We start from the raw sequence: 23,387 nt of genomic DNA, 5'->3' as shown, positions 1-23,387 counted from the left end.
TAACACCTCACTTACACCAACGGACAGATCATCCAAAATGAAAATAAATAAAGAAACAGAAGCTTTAAATGACACAATAGACCAGATAGATTTAATTGATATTTATAGGACATTCCATCCAAAGACAGCAGATTATACTTTCTTCTTGAGTACGCATGGAACATTCTCCAGGATAGATCACATCTTCAGGCACAAATCAAGCCTCAGTAAATTTAAGAAAATCGAAATCATATCACGCATCTTTTCTGACCACAACGCTATGAGATTAGAAATCAACATGGAAAAAAATAGAAAACACACAAATACACAGAGGCTAAACAATATGTTACTAAATGACCAAGAGATCACTGAAGAAATCAAAGAGGAAATCAAAAAATACCTAGAGACAAATGGCAATGAAAACAAGATGATCCAAAACCTAGAGGATGCAGCAAAAGCAGTTCTAAGAGGGAAGTTTATAGCTACACAAGCCTACCTCAAGAAACAAGAAAAATCTCAAGTAAACAATCTAATCTTACACCTAAAGGAACTAGAGAAAAAGGAACAAACAAAACCCAAAGTTAGCAGAAGGAAAGAAATCATATAGATCAGAGCAGAAATAAATGAAATAGAAACAAAACACTAGCAAAGATCAATAAAACTAAAAGCTGGTTCTTTGAGAAGGTAAACAAAATTGATAAACCATTAGCCAGACTCATCAAGAAAAAGAGGGAGAGGACTCAAATGAATAAAATTAGATAAAAAAGAAAAGTTACAACAGACACCACAGAAATACAAACCATCCTAAGAGACTACTAAAGCAACTCTATGCCAATAAAATGGACAACCTGGAAGAAATGGACAAATTCTTAGAAAGGTGTAACCTTCCAAGACTGAACCAGGAAGAAACAGAAAATAATCACAAGTAATGATATTGAAATCACAAGTAATGAAATTGAAACTGTGATTACAAATCTTCCAACAAACAAAAATCCAGGACCAGATGGCTTCACAGGTGAATTCTGTTAAACATTTAGACAAGAGCTAACACCCATCCTTCTAAAACTCTTCCAAAAAATTGCAGAGGAAGGAACACTCCCAAACTCATTCTATGAGGCCACCATCACTCTGATATCAAAACCAGACAAAGATACTACAAAAAAAGAGAATTACAGACCAATATCACTGATGAATGTAGAGGCAAAAATCCTCAACAAAATACTGGCAAACAGAATCCAAAAACGTATTAAAAGGATCATACACCATGATCAAGTGGGATTTATCCCAGGGATGCAAGGATTCTTCAATATATGCAAATCAATCAATGTGATACACCATATTAACAAATTGAAGAATAAGAACCATATGATCGTCTCAATAGACACAGAAAAAGCTTTTGACAAAATTCAGCACCCATTTATGATAAAAACTCTCCAGAAAGTGGACATAGTGGGAACCTACCTCAACATAATGAAGGCCATATATGACAAACCCACAGCAAACATCATTCTCAATGGTGAAAAACTGAAAGCATTTCCTCTAAGCTCAGGAACAAGACAAGGATGTCCATTTTCACCACAATTATTCAACATAGTCATGGAAGTCCTAGCCACAGCAATCAGAGAAGAGAAAGAAATAAAAGGAATACAAATTGGAAAAGAAGAAATAAAAGTGTCACTCTTTGCAGATGACATGATACTATACATAGAGAATCCTAAAGATGCCACCAGAAAACTACTAGAGATAATCAATGAATTTGGTAAAGTTGCAGGATACAAAATTAATGCACAGAAATCTCTTGCATTCCTATACACTAATGATGAAAAATCTGAAAGAGAAATTAAGGAAATGCTCCCATTTACCATTGCAACAGAAAGTATAAAATACCAAGGAATAAACCTACCTAGGGAGACAAAAGACCTCTATGCAGAAAACTATAAGACACTGATGAAAGAAATTAAAGATGATACCAACAGATGGAGAGATATATCATGTTCTTGGATTGGAAGAATCAATACTGTGAAAATGACTATACTACCCAAAGCAACCTATAGATTCAATGCAATCCCTATCAAATTACCAATGGCATTTTTTACAGAACTAGAACAAATCATCTTAAAATTTGTATGGAGACACAAAAAACCCCGAAGAGCCAAAGCAGTCTTGAGGGAAAAAAACGGAGCTGGAGGCATCAGACTCCCTGACTTCAGACTATACTACAAAGCTACAGCAATCAAGACAGTTTGGTGTTGGCAAAAAACAGAAACATAGATCAATGGAACAAGATAGAAAGCCCAGAGATAAAGCCACGCACCTATGGTCAACTAATCTATGACAAAGGAGACAAAGACATACAATGGAGAAAAGACAGTCTCTTCAATAAGTGGTTTTGGGATAACTGGACAGCTACAAGTAAAAGAATGAAATCAGAATACTCCCTAACACCATAGAAAAAAAGAAACTAAAAATGCATTCGATACCTAAGTGTAAGACCAGACACTGTAAAACTCTTAGAGGTAAACATAGGAAGAACACTCTTTGACATAAATCACAGCAAGATCTTTTTTGATCCACCTCCTTGATTAATGGAAATAAAAACAAAAATAAACCAATGGGACCTAATGAAACTTCAAAGCTTTTGCACAGGAAAGGAAACCATAAACAAGACGAAAAGAGAACCCTCAGAATGGGAGAAAATATTTGCAAACGAATCAACGGACAAAGGATTAATCTCCAAAATAGATAAACCGCTCCTGCAGCTCAATATTAAAAAAACAAACAACCCAATCCAAAAATGGGCAGAAGACCTAAATAGACATTTCTTCAAAGAAGACATACAGATGGCCAAGAAGCACATGAAAAGCTGCTCAACATCACTAATAGTTAGAGAAATGCGAATCAAAACTACAAGGAGGTATCACCTCACACCAGTTAGAATGGGCATCATCAGAAAATCTACAAACAACAAATGCTGGAGAGGGTGTGGAGAAAAGGGAACCCTCTTGTACTGTTGGTGGGAATGTAAATTGATACAGCCACTGTGGAGAACAGTATGGAGCTCCTTTAGAAAAGTAAAAATAGGATTACCATATGACCCAGCAATCCCACTACTGGGCACATACCCAGAGAAAACTATGATTCAAAAAGACACATGCACTCCAGTGTTCCTTGCATCACTGTTTACGATAGCCAGGTCATGGAAGCAACCTAAATGCCCATTGACAGACTAATGGATAAAGAAGTTGTGGTACATATATACAGTGGAATATTACTCAGCCATAAAAAGGAATGGAATTGAGTCATTTGTTGAGATGTGGATGGATCTAGAGACTGTCATACAGAGTGAAGTAAGTCAGAAAGAGAAAAATATTATATATTAACGCATGTATGTGGAACCTAGAAAAATGGTACAGATGAACCAGTTTGCAGGGCAGAAGTTGAGACACAGATGTAGAGAACAACGTATGGACACCAAGGGGTGAAAACTGCAGGTGGGTGGCGGTGGTGGTGTGCTGAATTGGGCAATTGGGATTGACATGTATACACTGATATGTATAAAATTGATGACTAATAAGAACTTGCTGTATAAAAAAAATTCAAAATTTTTTTAAAAAAGTAGGACAAAACCAAATGTTGGTAAGTTCATGGGGAGATGGATATTATCCTAATCTGTTGGTAGAATTCTAGTTTTTATAACCACTTTGAAGAGCAGATTGACGGTGACTAAATAAACTGAAAATGTATCCCATAGAGCCCCATATTTTTCTCCTACTGGAACTCTTACACAATGACAGTTTTATAAGAATACCGTAGCACATTTAATACCAAAAAATATTTAAAAAGAAGCAACCTAATGGTTTACAGGAAAATAAATACTTTTTTTTTTTTTTTTTGAGGTACGCGGGCCTCTCACTGTTGTGGCCTCTCCTGTTGCGGAGCACAGGCTCCGGACGTGCAGGCTCAGCAGCCATGGCTCACGGGACTAGCCGCTCCGCGGCATGTGGGATCCTCCCGTACCAGGGCACGAACCCGTGTCCCCTGCATCGGCAGGTGGACTCTCAACCACTGCGCCACCAGGGAAGCCCCAAATAAATACATTTTTATACATCCGGTAGAATGAAAAATTTAGAGCTTTACCGACCAATGTAGATAAATGTCAAAAACATAATATTAAGTTAAAAAAAAAAGTTGTAGAATAATACATACAGTATGATAGTATTTACATAAAATTTCAAAATTTGCAAAACAATGCTGTATGTTGATTTTGGAGATATAGCTGTAAATATATCTATGTATAAAGTAATATTTTAAGAAAAGTAGGGCAATATAGTAATATTTTATGAAAATATACATGAAAATGATGCATAAAACATTCAGGATAGTGGTAACTTTTGTTCTTTTAATTAATTAATTATTTATTTATTCTCTTGGCTGCACCGCACAGCTTGTGGGGTCTTAGTTCCCCAACCAGGGATTGAACCCAGGCCATGGAAGTGAAAGCTCCAAGTCCTAACCACTGGACCACAGGGGCATTCCTTGGATAGTGGTAACTTTTGGAAGTGAGAGAGGGATCTCAAAGGCAGTTAAGAGGGGCTTCAACTATTTTTTTTTCCTTGTAGAAAAATCTGGAGTATGGCCAAATGTTAAGATAGATAGGGTGGTGGAAACATGGCTGTTAATAATTCCTCTGTATGTTTGGGGGAAAAATGTCAGTGGCAGGAATTCCCCTGGAACACTAGTTACTTCAGGTAGCACTATCAATGCGCTAGATGTCTTCAAGGACTGAAATATGATGTGTTTGGACAATTCAAGGTACTTCTAATTGCTGAGCTATTCTGTGCCAGTTAAGTTGATAGATGTAGCTTTATAGATAGTCAGAGGTCATATCACAAGGCACTCATGTGCCAGTATCGTAAATGTCATGTTCTGTTACTGTCTGTATATGGACACCTGTTTCGAGAAGCTTATTTATGTCAGCTAGCATAACCCAGGGCATATTTTGATTTCTCTGACTTGTTCAACACATAAAATTCTCCTTTCTCTTACATGGTATGTAGGTTGAAATATTAGAAAAATCCTTTTGTGTTCTTATTTTCTTCTCAACAGAAGCAGTTAGTTGCTCAAAAAATTCATATAGAAGAGAATGAGGACAGAGATACAGGACTGGAACAGAGACATAATAAAGAGGATCCAGACTGCATCAAAGCCAAGGTACCCTTAGGGGACCTAGATCTGTATGATGGCACATACATAACTTTGGAGAGCAAAGATATCAGGTAAAGAAATTCTCTTTCCAAAAATAAAGTATGTCTTCCTGAACACACCTTTCTCGAATCAATTAGAAATTATTTCTCTAATGAGAAAAAGCTTCAATCACTGTTGACTTTATTGAAATTTGAAAGTTGAAAATGTGGAGTATGTACAGAATTCTTACAAATCAATTAAAAGTATTTAATACCACAGTAGAAAATTGAACAATTTATGGTAAAAAAATGCAAATGGCCAATAAACACGTGGAAAAAATATTTCTCAGTAATGATTAGATAAGTGCATACTAAGACATATTTTTCTTCTCTCAAACTGAAAAAAATGTTTAAAAATCAATAACTGGTAAAAATGTAGAAAGACTATATAGAAGTGTAAACTGGTTTAACATTTCTAGAAAGAGTTAAGCAGTGTTATATTAGCTTTTGAAAAGTCCACAGTCTTTTTTTAAAATTAATTAATTAATTTGTTTGTTTTTGGCTGCGTTGGGTCTTCATTGCTGTGCGTGGGCTTTCTCTAGTTGTGGCGAGCGGGGGCTACTCTTCATTGCAGTGCGCGGGCTTCTTGTTGCAGAGCACAGGCTCTAGGCATGCGGGCTTCAGTAGTTGTGGCTCACGAGTTCTAGAGCACAGGCTCAGTAGTTGTGGCGCACAGGCTTAGTTGCTCCGTGGCATGTGGGATCTTCCCGGACCAGGGCTCGAACCCATGTCCTCTGCACTGGCAGGCAGATTCTTAACCACTGTGCCACTGGGGAAGTCCAGAGTCCACAGTCTTAACGGTTTGTGACTTACCTATTTTCTCCCTAACCATTTTTTTTTTTTAATTTATTTGGCTGCTCTGGGTCTTAGTTGTGGCACGTGGGACCTTTGTTGCAGCGTGCAGGATCTTTTAGTTGCGGCATGCATGTGGGATCTTGTTCCCTGACCAGGGATCGAACCCCGGGCCCTCCCTAACTCTTGATATACCTCCTTTAAGTTGAGCTCTCAGAAAATTTTGCTCTAACAACAGCTCTATGAAAAAAGTATGCATGTTGACTAATATTGGTTGTAAAGTGAGATGCTTTGAGAATATGATTTAATTAGGGAAAAATTGGACATATCTTCACTTTTCATTCATTCATTACTTCTTGCCTCTTGATATTTTAGCCCTGAAGATTATATAGACACAGAATCTCCTGTCCCTCCAGACCCTGAGCAGCCTGATTGTACTAAAATTCTAGAACTTCCATATAGTATACATGCTTTTCAGCACTTGCGAGTAAGTAGAGAAATTTGGGGGATTTTGTTTGTTTTCATTTTTTTCTTTAATCTCTTGCTTATACATACTCTTTTTCTTTCTTCTTTTCCAAACAGCTTTATAATTGAACAAACATCTCCTATTTCTTAAAATTCCTTCAAATTAAATGCCATAAGATACCAAATAATTTGTGATTTCTATTGTCTTATAATCTCCTTTTTCTGTTTTTTTCTATTTTTTCTTCTCTTCAGGGTGTACAAGAGAGAGTTAATCTTTCTGCACCTCTACTACCTAAAGAAGATCCAATCTTCACATATCTATCTAAACGGTTAGGAAGGAGTATAGATGACATAGGTCACCTCATTCATGAAGGCCTACAGAAGGTAAGTTGTAAATGACTTAAAGAGCCCGGAGGCCCTGTGTGAACAGAAGATACTTTTCTCTCAGAAAATACCTACCTAGCTTGTTTTTGTCTAGAGAGTGATTTTAAATCATGATTACAGTAATATAAACTGTATAGTTCAAAGTTAGAGAGAAGCATTGATAATCCAGTCCCCTTTACCAGGACAAGATGCTGAAAAGTTTTATTTAAACTAATTCACAAAAAAACAAATTATAAACTAATATAAGCAACAGGGCTTATAAGCTAGATTATATATTTTGAGTGTGAAAGAACATGAACATTAGTGTCTTTGATATATGTCTACACACAGGAAATACATAGATTATCACTGTTCTCTGAACAGGTAAAAGAATCACCACTAACAATAAAATCTTCATGTAATTTTAAGGGAACATCTACTTTAAAATAATGAAATGGGGAATTATATAACAGGACCCAAGAATTTAAAGGTATCCTTCAGGATAACATATGGGAATTTAGAAAATAGTTTTTGCTCTTCTCTGTGCCTAAGGAGATTTGTAAAATGCAGGCTAGTTTCTAAGCACTATTATAGTGGTACTAAGTAAAATGTGTAATTGTAACATTTATATACAGTTTACTCAAATATATATTTATATGTTTATTCAAATGCATTATATATTATAGGGTTATTTTTGTAGCTAAGTTACCTTCTTCATATTGTTTTTCTGAAGGTAATGTAAAATATTACATCCCCAGAATTGATAAGTAATAAGGAAAAACTGGCCTGGGATTTAAGATGTCGTTCAGAGAATTGTTAGTTGAAAGTAGATCATCGTGGTAAATGCTCTATAGAAAATTAAAATAGAGGGTAATTGAGTGGCTTCTTTAGGTTGAGCAGTTGGGGTTATCCTCTCTGGAAAGATGAAATTTAAGCTGATACTTGAATGACAAGAAGGAACCAAAAGTCAAAGATCAAGGAAGAACATTCTAGGCTGAAGAATGAACAAAGGCCCTGAAGCCTTAATGAGCTTGGTAGTATATTAGTTAGCTCAGGCTGCCATCACAAAATACCACAGACTGTGTGGCTTAAACAACAGAAATCTATTTCTCACAGTCTGGAGGCTGGAAAGTCCAAGATCATGTTGCTGGCTGATTTGGTTCCTGGTGAGGACTCACCTTCTGGCTGTGTCCTCACATGGCTTCTTCTCAGTGTGTACATGGGGAGGGAGGGAGGGAGAGATAGCGAGATAAATCTTCCTCTTATAAGGGGACTGGCCCTATTGGATTTTTTTTTTTTTCCTATTGGATTTTTAACCTTTATCACCTCTTCAGAGGCCCTGTCTTCACATATAGTCACATTGAGGGTTAGGGCGTCTATATAAATGGTTAGAGACACATTCAGTATATAACAAGTGTTATGTAATTAAATTCAGGTCAGTATGGCTGGAGCTTGGTGAGAAAAGGGAGGATGATAGGGAATGAAGCCAAAGAAGTAGACCAGGGCCAGATTATGTGGGGCTCTGAAAGCTAAAGTTAGGACTTTGAATTTTATTACAAGTGTGCTGAGAAGCTGGAGCAGACGAGTAACATAATTTGATTAGTACTTTTTAAGGTACACTCTCAAACTTATATGGAGAAAGGACTAAAGGAGGCCAAAATTCAAAATAGACCATTAGAAGGCTAGTGCAGTAACTCGAGAGAGATGAAGATGGTTTGGACTAGAAGGATTGGTAGTGGAAATGGAGGAAGTTAAACTATTTCAGGAAATGTTTAGAAGTTTAGAAGCTGATTAATTAGATATGGGGAATGAGAGAAAAAGAGGAATCAAGGGTAATTCCTTAATTTTTGGCTTGAGCAACTTGGAGGAGCAGGGTTGGGGTGAGAGAAGATGAGATAGAGTTCTGTTTTGGTCAAGTTAAATCTGAAATACCTATATGAGTCTGGAATTCCAGTAGAGGTCAGAGCTGGGTATGTAGATAGAGAATAATTGTTAAGTAGGGAGTATCTGTAGCCGTGGGATTACATATGGTCATCTGGAGAAGAGTGAAGTTTGAGAAGAAGTCCTGGGTCCTCCTACATTATCTGTCAAGCAGAGGGTGAAGGGCCAGCAGAAAAGATCCAAAGGATGTCCAGAAGGATGTGATATCCTAAGAGCCAAGGGAAAAAATGTGTTCAAAAGAGAGAGAATAATTAATAGTGACATTTGAACATTTATAGATTAGAGTGTAGATTTTATGAGAAATCTTTTTTTTATTTTGAATTTTATTTTATTTTTTATACAGCAGGTTCTTATTAGTTATCTATTTTATACATATTAGTGTATACACGTCAATCCCAATCTCCCAATTCATCACACCCCCACCCCCACCGCCACTTTCCCCCTTGGTGTACATATGTTTGTTCTCTACGTCTGTGTCTCTCTTTGTGCCCTGCAAACTGGTTCATGTGTACCATTTTTCTAGATGCCACATATATACGTTAATTAATATACGATACTTGTTTTTCTCTTTCTGACTTACGTCACTCTATATGACAGTCTCTAGATCCATCCACGTCTCTAAAAATGACCCAATTTCGTTCATTTTATGGCTGAGTAATATTCCATTGTATATACGTACCACATCTTCTTTATCCATTCATCTGTTGATGGGCATTCAGGTTGCTTCCATGACCTGCCTATTGTAAATAGTGCTGCAAGGAACATTGGGGTGCATGTGTCTTTTTGAATTATAGTTTTCTGTGGGTATATGCCCAGTAGTGGGATCACTGGATCATATGGTAATTCTATTTTTAGTTTTTTAAGGAACCTCCATACTGTTCTCCACAGTGGCTGTATCAATTTACATTGCCACCAACAGTGCAAGAGGGTTCCCTTTTCTCCACACCCTCTCCAGCATTTGTTGTTTGTAGATTTTCTGATGATGCCCATTCTAACTCATTGTAGTTTTGATATGCATTTCTCTAATAATTAGTGATGTTGAGCAGCTTTTTGTGTGCTTCTCGGCCATCTGTATGTCTTCTTTGGAGAAATGTCTATTTAGGTCTTCTGCCCACTTTTTCATTGGGTTGTTTGTTTTTTTAATATTGAGCTGCAGGAGCTGTTTAAATATTTTGGAGATTAATCCTTTGTCCATTGATTCGTTTGCAAATATTTTCTCCCATTCTGAGGGTTGTCTTTTCGTCTTGTTTGTAGTTTCCTTTGCTTTGCAAAAGCTTTGAAGTTTCATTAGGTCCCATTTGTTTATTTTTGTTTTTATTTCCATTACTCTAGGAGGTGGATCAAAAAAGATCTTGCTGTGATTTATGTCAGAGTGTTCTTCCTATGTTTTCCTCTAAGAGTTTTATAGTGTCTGGTCTTACATTTAGGTCTCTAATCCATTTTGAGTTTATCTTTGTGTATGGTGTTAGGGAGTGTTCTAATTTCATTCTTTTACATGTAGCTGTCCAGTTTTCCCAGCACCACTTACTGAAGAGAGTGTCTTTTCTCCATTGTATATCCCTGCCTCCTTTGTCATAGATTAGTTGACCATAGATGTATGGGTTTATCTCTGGGCATTCTATCCTGTTCCATTGATCTGTATTTGTTTTTGTACCAGTACTATATTATCTTGATTACTGTAGCCTTGTAGTATTGTCTGTAGTCAGGGAGTCTGATGCCTCCAGCTCCGTTTTTTTCCCTCAAGACTGCTTTGGCTATTCAGGGTCTTTTGTTCCTCCATACAAATTTTAAGGGGTTTTTTTCTAGTTCTGTAAAAAATACCACTGGTAATTTGATAGGGATTGCATTGAATCTGTAGGTTGCTTTGGGTAGTATAGTCATCTTCACAATATTGAGTCTTCCAATTCAAGAACATGGTATATTTCTCCATCTGTTTTTGTCATCGTTGATTTCTTTCATCAGTGTCTTATAGTTTTCTGAGTACAGGTCTTTTACCTCCTTAGGTAGGTTTAGTCCTGGGTATTTTATTCTTTTTCTTGCAGTGGTGATTGGAATTGTTTCCTTAATTCCTCTTTCTGATCTTTCGTTGTTAGTGTGTAGGAATGCAAGAGATTTCTGTGCATTAATTATGTATCCTGCAACTTTACCAAGTTCATTGATTAGCTCTAGTAGTTTTCTGGTGGCATCTTTAAGATTCTCTACATATAGTATCATGTCATCTGCAAACAATGACAGTTTTACTTCATTCCCAATTTGTATTCCATTTATTTCTTTTTCTTCTCTGATTGCCATGGCTAGGACTTCCAAAACTATGTTGAATAATAGTGGTGAGAGTGGACATCCATGTCTTGTTCCTGATCTTAGAGGAAATGCTTTCAGTTTTTCACCATTGAGAATGATGTTTGCTGTGGGTTTGTCATATATGGCCTTCATTATGTTGAGGTAGGTTCCCTTTGTGCCCACTTTCTGGAGAGTTTTTATCATAAATGGGTGCTGAATTTTGTCATAAGCTTTTTCTGCATCTGTTAAGATGATCATATGGTTCTTATTCTTCAATTTGTTAATATGGTGTATCACATTGATTTGCGTATATTGAAGAATCCTTGCATCCCTGGGATAAATCCCACTTGATCATGGTGTATGATCGTTTTATTGTGTTCTTGGATTTTGTTTGCTAGTATTTTGTTGTGGATTTTTGCATCTATATTCATCAGTGATATTGGTCTGTAATTTTCTTTTTTTGTGGTATCTTTGTCTGGTTTTGGTATCAGGGTGATGGTGGCCTCATAGAATGAGTTTGGGAGTGTTCCTTCCTCTGCAGTTTTTTGGAAGAGTTTGAGAAGGATGGTTGTTAGTTCTTCTCTAAATGTTTGATAGAATTCAACTGTGAAGCCATCTGGTCCTGGATTTTTGTTTGTTGGAAGATTTTTAATCAGTTTCAATTTCATTACTTGTGACTGGTCTCTTCATATTTTCTGTTTCTTCCTGGTTCAGTCTTGGAAGGTTACACCTTTCTAAGAATTTGTCCATTTCTTCCAGGTTGTCCATTTTATTGGCATAGAGTTGCTTGTAGTAGTCTCTTAGGATGGTTTGTATTTCTGTGGTGTCTGTTGTAACTTCTCTTTTTTCATTTCTAATTTTATTGATTTGAGTCCTCTCCCGATTTTTCTTGATGAGTCTGGATAATGGCTTATCAATTTTGTTTATCTTCTCAAAGAACCAACTTTTAGTTTTATTGATCTTTGCTATTGTTTGCTTTATTTCTATTTCATTTATTTCTGTTCTGATCTTTATGATTTCTTTCCTTCTACTAGCTTTTGGTTTTGTTTGTTCTTCTTTCTCTAGTTCCTTTGGGTGTAAGATTAGATTCTTTATTTGAGATTTTTCTTGTTTCTTGAGGTAGGCTTGTATTGCTATAAACTTCCCTCTTAGAACTGCTTTTACTGCATCCCGTAGATTTTGGATCATCATGTTTTCATTGTCATTTGTCTTTTAGGTATTTTTTGGTTTCCTCTTTGATTTCTTCAGTGATCTCTTGGTTATTTAGTAATGTATTGTTTAGCTTCTATGTGTTTGTGTTTTTTACGTTTTTTTCCCCTGTAACTGATTTCTAATTTGATAGCGTTGTTGTCAGAAACGATGCTTGATATGATTTCAGTTTTCTTAAATTTACCAAGGCTTGATTTGTGACCCAAGATGTGATCTATCCTGGAGAATGTTCCATATGCACTTGAGAAGAAAGTGTAATCTGCTGTTTTTGGATGGAAAGTCCTATAAATATCAATTAAATCTATCTGTTCCATTGTGTCATTTAAAGCTTGTGTTTCCTTATTAATTTTTTGTTTGGTTGATCTGTCCATTGGTGTAAGTGAGGTTTTAAAATCCCCCACTATTATTGTGTTACTGTCGGGTTACTTTTTTATAGCTGTTAGCAGTTGCCTTATGTATTGAGGTGCTACCATGTTGGGTGCATATATATTTGTTATTGTTATATCTTCTTCTTGGATTGATCCCTTGATCATTATGTAGTATCCTTCCTTGTCTCTTGTGACAATCTTTTTTTTTAAAGTCTATTTTACCTGATATGAGTATTGCTACTCCAGCTTTCTTTTGATTTCCATTTGCATGGAATATCTATTTCTATCCCCTCACTTTCAGTCTGTATGTGTCCCTAGGTCTGACATGGGTCTCTTGTAGACATTATATATATGGGTCTTGTTTTTGTATCTGTTAAGTGAGCCTGTGTCTTTTGATTGGAGCATTTAATCCATTCACGTTTAAGGTAATTATCAATATGTTTGTTCCTGTTACCATTTTCTTAATTGTTATGGGTTTGTTTTTGTATGTCCTTTTCTTCTGTTGTGTTTCCCACTTAGAGAAGTTCCTTTAGCATTTGTTGTTGAGCTGGTTTGTTGGTGTTGAATTCTCGTAGCTTCTACTTGTCTGTAGAGCTTTTGATTTCTCCGTTGAATCTGAATGAGATCCTTGCTGGGGAGAGTAACCTTGGTTTTAGGTTCTTCCCTTTCATCACTTTAAATAAGTCATGCCACTCCCTTCTGGCTTGTAGAGTTTCTCCTGAGAGATCAGCTGTTAACCTTACGGGAGTTCCTTTGTATGTTATTTGTCATTTTTCCCTTGAGGCTTTCAATAATTTTTCTTTGTCTTTAAATTTTGTCAGTTTGATTACTGTGTGTCCCGGTGTGTTTCTTCTTGGGTTTAACCTGTCTGGGGCTCTCTGTGCTTCCTGGACTTGGGTGTCTATTTCTTTTCCCATGTTAGGGAAGTTTTCAACTATAATCTCTTCAGATATTTTCTCGGTCCTTTCTCTCTTCTCCTTCTGAGACCCCTATAATGCGAATGTTGTTGCGTTTAATATTGTCCCCAAGATCTCTTAGGGTGTCTTCATTTCTTTTCATTCTGTTTTCTTTATTCTGTTCCGCAGCAGTGAATTCCACCATTCTATCTTCCAGGTCACTCCTCCATTCTTCTGCCTCAGTTATTCTGCTATTGATTCCTTCTAGTGTATTTTTCATTTCAGTTATTGTATTGTTCATTTCTGTTTGTTTGTTCTTTAATTCTTCTAGGTGTTTCTTCTTTAATTCTTGTAGTCTTCGTTAAACATTTCTTGCATCTTCTCAATCTTTGCCTCCATTCTTTTTTGAGATCCTAGATCATCTTGACTATCATTATTCTGAATTCTTTTTCTGGAAGGTTGCCTATCTCCACTTCATTTAGTTTTTTTCCTATGGTTTTATCTTATTCCTTCATCTGGTACAAAGTCCTCTGTCTTTTCATTCTGTCTAACCTTCTATGAATGTGGTTTTCCTTCCACAGGCTGCAGAATTGTAGTTCTTCTTGCTTCTGCTGTCTGCCCTCTCTTTAAATTAATCTAGGGACTTCCCTGGTGGTGCAGTGCTTTAGAATCCACCTGCCAAGGCAGGGGACACAGGTTTGATCCCTGGTCCAGGGGCAAGAAATCTTATAGATTTTTATTTAAAGATTTATTTTTCTCTTTGAATATACTATGATGAGTAGAGTATTCTGCTTATCATGATGCTTTTAGTAGTTCATGTAGAATTTTTAATTTTTATATATGTATTTTTAAAAATAAAGTTATTTATTTATTTTTAGCTGCGTTGGGTCTTCGTTGCTGCGCGTGCGCTTTCTCTAGTTGCAGTGAGTGGGAGCTACTCTTCAATGCAGCGCCTGGGCTTCTTATTGCAGTGGCTTCTCTTTGTTGTGGAACACAGGCTCTAGGCACGCAGGCTTCAGTAGTTGTAGCTTGCAGGCTCTAGAGTGCATGCTTAGTCGTTGTGGTGCATGGGTTTTGTTGCTCTGAAGCACGTGGGATCTTCCCAGACCATGGGTCAAACCCATGCCCCCTGCATTGGCAGGGAGATCATGTAGAATTTTTAATTGATCTTTTTGTCCCAATTCACAATATAAGGTTTAAAAATAAGAGATTAAAAATCATTTGTTGATTTAAAGGAAAACTTTCTCAAAAGGCTACTAAAAAGGCGACTGAAGCCTAAGTCATAAGTCAAGTGTGAAAGAATATAGTATTCTGTAACCAGCTACACTTAGTGCTAAAATCTTTTGTTGCAGCACTCAAGAATCATATTTTTTCCTTGAAGATAGAATACTTAAGGATGCTTAGTAAAGAATTATACTAGTTTTAATCTTTTTTTTGTAATATTTATTTATTTGGTTGTGCCAAGTCTTAGTTGCAGCAGGTGGGCTCCTTAGTTGCGGCCCCAGGGCTTCTTAGTTGTGGCTCCAGGGCTCCTTAATTGTGGCATACAAAGTTTTAGTTGCGGCATGCATGTGGGATCTAGTTCCCTGACCAGGGATCGAACCCAGGCCCCCTGCGTTGGGACCTCAGCGTCTTATCCACTGCACCACCAGAGAATCCCATACTAGTTTTAGTCTTAAAGATAACTTTTTAAAATAAAATAATTGGTCCTTGAAAAAAAAAAAAGCTATATAAAAATGTAAAAGGAAATTAAAAATTATAATTTAAAAAGTCAGAGATAATTGCTGTTTTATATATTTTTGGAGTTTTATTTTTACATATCTTTATAGTTAAAACTTTATTCTCATAGGATAAATTTTTTTAGTGAAATTTTGGGATGAAAGGATAATCACATTTTTAAGCCTTTTCAAATACATATTGTCAAATTGTCCCCCAGCGATGCTGTACTAACCCAGTATTTCTACACTTAATATCTGAAGTTAGTATACACTGTAGCCAATAGTGAATACTGGCATTCTTTCTAATCTTTGCTAATTTTTAAAAGGAAAACTTGTAGCTCTTTATTTCCTTTGTTGTTGTTGTTAAGTTTTTCGCCTGCTAAGTAGTCATTGTTTCATATTTTTGAATTGTCCATGTTTTTGGCCCTTGTTCTTTTGGTTTTTGGTTTCTCTGTTTAGATTTTTTATGAGGTAGCTACACATTAAGTGTTGGCTGTCATATGTTTTTCCCATTTTATCTTAAACTTTATGACTTTTTTTCCATGCTGAATTTGATATTTCTTTCTTGGGTTTACACTTACATTGAGTTTTTGACATGATTCAGTTTAGTCTTATGACCTCTGTGTGGTTGAAATTTAGTATATGTTAGGGGACAAAAAATGCAAGCCACAAAAGGAGAAAACCTGTCTGAACTTCTGTTTAATTTGACTACATAATGCACTTATTACTACATACTAAAGACTTACTTTTTAGCAGTGTGAAGGTCTGAGTTAGTTTCTGAACACACACGAGGAAATGACAAACGTTTACCTTTCACAAAAGCATAAGCCTTTCATTTGTTTACATACATACCTTCATTCAGATGTTAAATAAATAGGAAATTTTGCAATATGTTAATTTCAGGAATTTCATGTTAGAACAACTAGCATTTCTAAGTAGGTTAGATCCTGACTTCTAAAGTCCTGAAACAGGGCCCAAGTTGTGACCACTTGGTGGGATTTTTCGGCTTTATTTCCCCTTTGGAAGATAGTCTGGGGTTGGACTGTCCCTGTGTTTAGATCACACCTTAATACACCTGATCAACTAATGATCAGAATGCTGTCTTGACAGGGATAGTTTATTTGTACTTTGTCCTCTGCTTTGTCGCTACTGTAATGAGTCTTGATTTTCTTCATCAGTTTCAGACCAGACAGAGTGTAAAGGTGCTCATTTTGAACATTCTGAGTTGAAGAAACTATCTTGAGTTATATTTGGTTGTCATTTTATTTGTTTAACTTCTAGAACTCTTCCTCGTGGGTGCTATATAACATGGCTTCATTTTACTGGAGAATAAAGAATGAGCCGTATCAAGTAGTGGAATGTGCTATGCGAGCCCTTCACTTCTCATCCAGGTAGGATTCCTCCTCTTCTGGACCTCCTGATTTTCCATGTAACTCAGGACTGTTAAAATACATAAAAAACAAGAAGAGGAAGCATTGTGTTGTACTTGCATTCTCCTCCATCCCTGTTGCAATTAGTCCCATCACAAAAATGTTAGATGTCAAAGAGTTCAAAGTGATGATGGCATAACATACTTCTGATTTCTGTTAAGGAAAAATATATAATGTAGATGCCCTCTGATTCACTTGAGACTTGAAACTAGGGAAATTGGTTGGAGGAACTATCAGAAATTAAATTATTCTCAAAGCAAATATAAGCCCTAAATACATTTTAAAAGCATAAAATCTCTGCCAGACCTTATTTTTGTGGCAAAATTTGTAGTTATCAGATTGAGTAAGCACCGTCAATTATGTAAAATTAAACATTAGGATTTTCTTAAATTATTTTCCCCATCTGTAAGTAAACTCAAAGTTATTTTCCTAAGCTCAATAACTTTGAATGTAATTTGCCCTTGTCAGGTAGTTATAGGCAATTGTGGAGCACATGCTTCTTTCCTGACATCTGATTACATCTTCCCTTCTCTTTTAGGCACAATAAAGACATTGCCCTGGTCAACTTGGCGAATGTTCTGCACAGAGCACACTTCTCTGCTGATGCTGCTGTCGTGGTCCACGCAGCTCTGGACGACAGTGACTTCTTCACTAGCTATTACACTTTAGGAAATATATATGCAGTAAATACAACTTTTTTTTTACGTGAACCAATCCAGTTGCTGTTTTCTTTCTTTCTTTCTTTCTTTCTTTTTTTCCAATAAAAAATACCCTTTTCCCTTCTTTTGGTCCAAACAAGGGGATAGAAAGGAAGAAATTAAGGGAAAAAAACTTCATAGCAATAATGAATCATAAGTGTTTTAGCCTCTTCACAAAAAAGAAAATAATCGAATTGATACGAATATTATTTTCCTTTAGCATACTCTTCTTAAAATAGCAGTACTTCCAATTGAAACATCCTGTATAGCATTGCTGCATGTTATGGAGATTTGACTACTGATCGAAATAATCTTCACTGTATGAGATTTAGTGTGATCTCATAAATCATAAGGGGATTTGGACGGATACAACCAGGCTAACCATTTCCCCCACTTTGTTTGTGTATGTGTGTGTGTTTGTTTTTGTCTCTTCAGATGCTTGGGGAGTATAACCACTCAGTGCTCTGTTATGACCATGCTTTACAGGCTAAACCTGGGTTTGAGCAAGCTATAAAGAGGAAGCATGCTGTCCTGTGTCAGCAAAAACTCGAGCAGAAACTGGAAGCTCAACATAGGTAACTGGGAGAAAAAATTACTGAAGCACCAACACTGTAGAACCTTAGGTTAGACTTGTGTAGGGTGATATCAGTGTTAATTTGTTCATTAGAATTAAGAAAAACACCTTTTCACTAATGCTAGTCCTGTCCTTTTTCTCCAATCAGGAGGTTTAGCACAAGTCAGTGGTTGTATAAAGGATTCCAGGAACTAGAGAATATTTACAGTAAATGCTGTCATCTAAATCTTAACAATATTGACAGTCAATTACTTGTATGAAGTCAGATGGAGGAGGGGGTGCTGCCAGATGCTCAGTAATTCTATTGATTACATTTTTATTTCCATAGAATACACCGTCAGTAAAATCACTTGCGCATGCTACATTTGAGCTTTCTCTCCTTTGACTTCTAAGGTTGGGCTATTGTTATGTTGGTTAAGTGATGTTGAGAGAGATTATTTGGCCCACATTTTAATCAGATTTGTGTAAGTTGTACAGTAATGGAATTCTGTTGTACTTGGTCCTTGTAGTATACTTAAAAAATATCCTGTATTTAATTCTATAAATAATAGGGCCAGTAAAGGAACTTGACATAACTCAGAAGTGAATTGTTCATCTCTTATAGAATTAGCCTTAATGTTTTGAGTGTACTTTGATTATTATAGAATTAAGTGGGGATTTGGATTTCATTAAACTTTTGCCTATTTTCCAATCTGTTTAAAAGCCTAATGTAGTAAAAAGGAAAGAATGACAGCTTGTTTATACCTGGCTTTGTTATACCTGGTCAGAACTTGCCCTGGCTGAGTTTCTTCCAATATTATGCTCTTCTTATACAATCTGTGCAGCTATTAAACCTCCATATGTTAACAGTATAATAGGCAATAAGATTTTTGTGACTAAATATAATCAAGCAGCTGATTTATTGATACCAGGTGGTAGGGAATATTCCTTTATAAGCAGTTTCTGTGGTTTTTTCCCCAAAATCTGTAAACCAAGAAGCTACAGTGCAAGAGCAAGGCATTGTGGCCTCTTCTCTTAACCTTGTCTTTAGGTAGAATCAAAGGAAAAGGTGAAAAGGAAGATTCTAGAAAGGCTTTGAATGTCCATGGAACTGACAGTCTTTGTGGAGGGAAATAGACTTGTTAAATGTATAAAGCTTTATAGTAGTATTTATTGCTATGTATCTTTTCTGGCACCTGAAGCGTCTAATACACCTTTTAATGTCATTAATTGTTGTGTTTATGGGAAGAATTTCACATCCATCTTTTTCCCCCCAAATTTTAATAAAACAATCGTATTTATTTAGCCCCATTGTTCTTGAACTTGTGATACAGTGATTGTATGTTAAAAGTCAAAATCTAGCAATTTTTGCTGAGAACCAGAAAATCTATGTATTTCAGTGGGTTTAAAAATCCATAATTTTAAAGCTCTGTAACTTTTTCCTGTTATTAAAAAATGTTAAGATCCCTCCAGCGAACACTGAATGAGTTGAAAGAATATCAAAAGCAACATGACCACTACCTGAGACAACAAGAGATCCTAGAAAAACATAAGCTTATTCAGGAAGAGCAAATCTTAAGAAATATCATCCATGAGACACAGATGGCAAAAGAGGCACAATTAGGTAAGTACTGATTCCAAGTAATTGAAGACAGGTTAGGAAATTCACTTCTAGTGTGCTTTACTTTCATAACTTTCATGTAGCCATAAAGCAGTATAAAATTGTGCTTATGACTTCTCTCAGTCTTAAAATGACATCGTTACTACAGGTATACCAGCAGGCCTGAGGAGCTGGTTTGATCCTTCTAACTTTTTTTTAGTAAAAAGTAAAAACCAAATTTTTAAACTAAAAACCAAATTTTAAAGTAAAAACCAAATCTTTTGTATCCTAAGAGTCTTAACAGTTTGTTTGTCCTCTATGGCCTACAATGATGCTTCTCTAACTTTGGTATGCGTATCAATCTCTTGTTAAAATGGAGATCTTGTTAAAATGCAGATTCTGATTCAGTAGGTCTGGGTTGGGGCCTGAGATTCTGTTATTCTAACAAGCTCCTATTTGATGCCTGTTGTTGCTAGTCTGAAAACACACTGTAACATGGCCCTACACCAATTTAACGCAAGCTAGACACACCCTAGCATCAAAACATCCACACTTTTCAGCCAACAGAGGCAATAAGGCTAAATGTTCTCCTCTTTTTTATGCCCCATTAAAAACAAATGTTTTATTTTAGAAGTAAGATTTTAGACTAGACTTTGTCTCAAATAGGAAAGTAATCAATGGAATACTTTCGGGGGTTCTGAAATCCTCCCCAAAATTATACACAGTATTGTGTATATGCACATTTTTTTTTCCTGGTAAAATGGTATGTAGCTCTTATTAAATCTTTTACAGTCTCTGACCCCAAAGTAGAACCACTGGTCTAAAGGAACTTGGGTTGACAGGATATCAGTGATTTGATTGTATCCAGAATGTTTCATTTCTGATTAAACCCTGTGGGAGCAGATACGACAACTTGACACCAAAGAATAAATGAATAGAATCCCTTATATTACATCCTTCTCCCTTGGTAAATATAGTGGTCTGTACAGCCTCTTGATCTTTGACCCTTAGCTGTGAACGTTTACAGTCCATTTTACAATCCACCTGACAAGTTTTCTTTGCTTTTTTTTTTTTTTGCGGTACGCGGACCTCTCACTCTTGTGGCCTCTCCTGTTGCGGAGCACAGGCTCCAGACGCGCAGGCTCAGCAGCCATGGGTCACGGGCCTAGCTGCTCCGCGGCATTTGGGATCTTCCCAGACCAGGGCACGAACCCATATCCTTTGCATCGGCAGGTGGAGTCTCAACCACTGCGCCACCAGGGAAGCCCTTCTTTGCTATTTTGAGTGTAAAGAGTATGTTCAGTCCTTGGGATTATTTGCTGCTCAATCTGTACTGAAGTGCAACCAGAGCGCTTATATATATATATATTTATATATTTGAAAAAGAGTCATGAAGTATATAAAGCAAATTCTCTCCAGAGAGATGGGCAAAGTCTTAAAACAATTTAATCAATAGATTTTACAATCGTAGAATGCAATTGCCAGAAGGAACGTCAGTGATTATTTAGTGGAGCCCATTTGTTTTATAGGTGGAGAAACAGGCTTCTTTAGAATGATTTAATTTAATTAACCGTTAATGAGATTTCCCCTGGATAAGTATCCCCTCTGTAAGTACTCTGCCAGGCTCTGAAGAGTACAGGGTTGATAGTACATGACTTAGACTAAGAAAATCATGTTGGCATTGCTGATCTTTTTCATCAATTTAAATTTCCTTTCTTATTCCAGGAAATCATCAGATATGCCGTCTGGTCAACCAGCAGCATAGTTTACATTGCCAGTGGGACCAACCTGTGCGCTACCATCGTGGTGATATCTTTGAAAATGTGGACTATGTTCAGGTCTTTTTCTTAGTCTCTTCTAGTTGTTATAAACTTGCACATATCTAAGAGTAATATCACTCCCCCCCTTAATTCCTTATATAATTGATCTCTAAAATGTGTGACCATCATTTAAGGTGTTGAGTATCTGTTATGTTTATGAAGTCAGATTTTATAGAGAGTACTCAGTTACTCCATGAATGACATTTTTGTTTCCCAAAGTACTGGCTGTATTTTCTTTTCATATGTGTTTAATTCTTTTCTTCTTTACCAAGAGAGCTACAATAAAAACTTAACCTCCCCTTTTAATTTACTTTAGTAAGACCTATAATTTAAAATTTGGGAAAGAGTAGCCATGCTCTTTCCTGAAGTCATCAGTCCAGTTATGTTGCTTCAACCAAAAACGTAATCAAAATGATCATCTACAAAAAAACGTATATTAAGCACATTGCTGTGTGCATGTTTTTTCTTTCTTTCTGTCTCTGTATATGTCCACACAGGTACATACACATATACACACAGTCATACACATACATAAAATCCTAGCCTATCTAGTTGGGAAGAAATAATGCATAAATATAATGATACCAGATAGCATGTAACTGATGCTGATATAGACAGTAAACACAATCAGAGTCCAATTTTCATCCAAAAGGATACTGGAAATAAAATAACATTTATCCTATCCCATAGAAAACCCATCATGTTCCATAATCATAGATACAGAAATTTCTAGCAATAAGCAGTTAAAATAAGAGATCAGGAAAACTTCTATAGGAAGACAAACCATGGAAAATTAGAACTCTTTAATTTAGAAAAACCCAGATTACATTGGGAAAGAGTAAGAAATAAAAATTAAGAGGCCATTTAGGAGGAGAAGTAGTAATAGAGACCAAAAGCTTCCTATGATTTTTGTGAGCCAGCTCCTAGCAATATCCCATGTCTGGTTTTCAAGAGTAGTAAAGGAAGAACAGACTTACACCCTCTGGGACTCTAGCTCCCTGTCTTAAATCCAAGCATTTTAAGGGGAAAAAGGGAATATTTAGAAATGAAATATACCAAAACCCAGTGTAACTTTTAGATATCATAATGGTCTCAAGACAGACCATTTGGAAGACTGCCATGTGTGAGTATAGCTTCCAACATTATATATCCATAAATTTCATCACTGCTATATAGTGAAAGAATCTGTTCCTGTTATTAAAGGCATAGAGCTACAAATTCATCATATTCATTCCTTTTTCTCATCTCTTTCCTACTCCATCCCATCCTAGTCCCATTCTCTTATCTAACAAGGTTTCAGAAATACACAGGAACTATATGGTATCTTGTGAGAATATCAAATATTGTTGTACCTTGGTTTGGAGGTAGGCTATACATATATATTTTTTAACATCTTTATTGGAGTATAATTGCTTTACAATGTTGTGTTAGTTTCTGCTGTATAACAAAGTGAATCAGCTATATGTATACATATGTCCCCATATCCCCTCCCTCTTACATCTCCCTCCCACCCTGCCTGTCCCCCCCGCAGGTGGTCACAAAGCACTGAGCTGATCTTCCTGTGCAATGCAGCTGCTTCCCACTAGCTATCTCTGTTTTACATTTGGTAGTGTATATATGTCTGTGCTACTCTCTCACTTTGTCCCAGCTTACCCTTCCCCCCACCCCGTGTCCTCAAGTCCATTCTCTTTGTTTACGTCTTTATTCCTGTCCTGCCCCTAGGTTCATCAGAACCTTTTTTTTTTTTTAGATTCCATATATATGTGTTAGCATACAGTATTTGTTTTTATCTTTCTGACTTACTTCACGCTGTATGACAGACTCTAAATCCATTTACCTCACTACAAATAAATCAATTTCATTTTTTATGGCTGAGTAATATTCCATTGAATATATGAGCCACATCTTCTTTATCCATTCATCTGTTGATAGACACTTAGGTTGCTTCCATGTCCTGGCTATTATAGGTAGTGCTGCAGTGAACATTGTGGTACATGACCCTTTTTGAATTATGGATTTCTCAGGGTATATG

General features: G+C 36.3%; 1 protein-coding gene across 2 annotated transcripts in view; it reads left to right on the top strand.

Moving 5' to 3' along the window:
* Positions 1 to 23,387, top strand: part of TTC17 (tetratricopeptide repeat domain 17) — a 154,855-nt gene that overhangs the window by 33,122 nt on the left and 98,346 nt on the right. For both annotated transcript variants that reach the window (XM_060159373.1, XM_060159372.1), the window contains exons 3-10: positions 5,086 to 5,255; positions 6,390 to 6,501; positions 6,732 to 6,863; positions 16,536 to 16,645; positions 17,223 to 17,367; positions 17,818 to 17,957; positions 19,399 to 19,559; positions 21,261 to 21,373. In XM_060159373.1, coding sequence (XP_060015356.1) covers positions 5,086 to 5,255; positions 6,390 to 6,501; positions 6,732 to 6,863; positions 16,536 to 16,645; positions 17,223 to 17,367; positions 17,818 to 17,957; positions 19,399 to 19,559; positions 21,261 to 21,373 — 1,083 coding nt within the window. The remainder of the gene's footprint in view (positions 1 to 5,085; positions 5,256 to 6,389; positions 6,502 to 6,731; positions 6,864 to 16,535; positions 16,646 to 17,222; positions 17,368 to 17,817; positions 17,958 to 19,398; positions 19,560 to 21,260; positions 21,374 to 23,387) is intronic.

The sequence above is a fragment of the Lagenorhynchus albirostris genome, chromosome 9, assembly GCF_949774975.1.
Source record: "Lagenorhynchus albirostris chromosome 9, mLagAlb1.1, whole genome shotgun sequence".
NCBI classification, from domain to species: Eukaryota; Metazoa; Chordata; class Mammalia; order Artiodactyla; family Delphinidae; genus Lagenorhynchus; species Lagenorhynchus albirostris.
The sequence above is the reverse complement of the archived record's forward strand: the minus strand, read 5'-3'. Positions and strand labels throughout refer to the sequence as shown.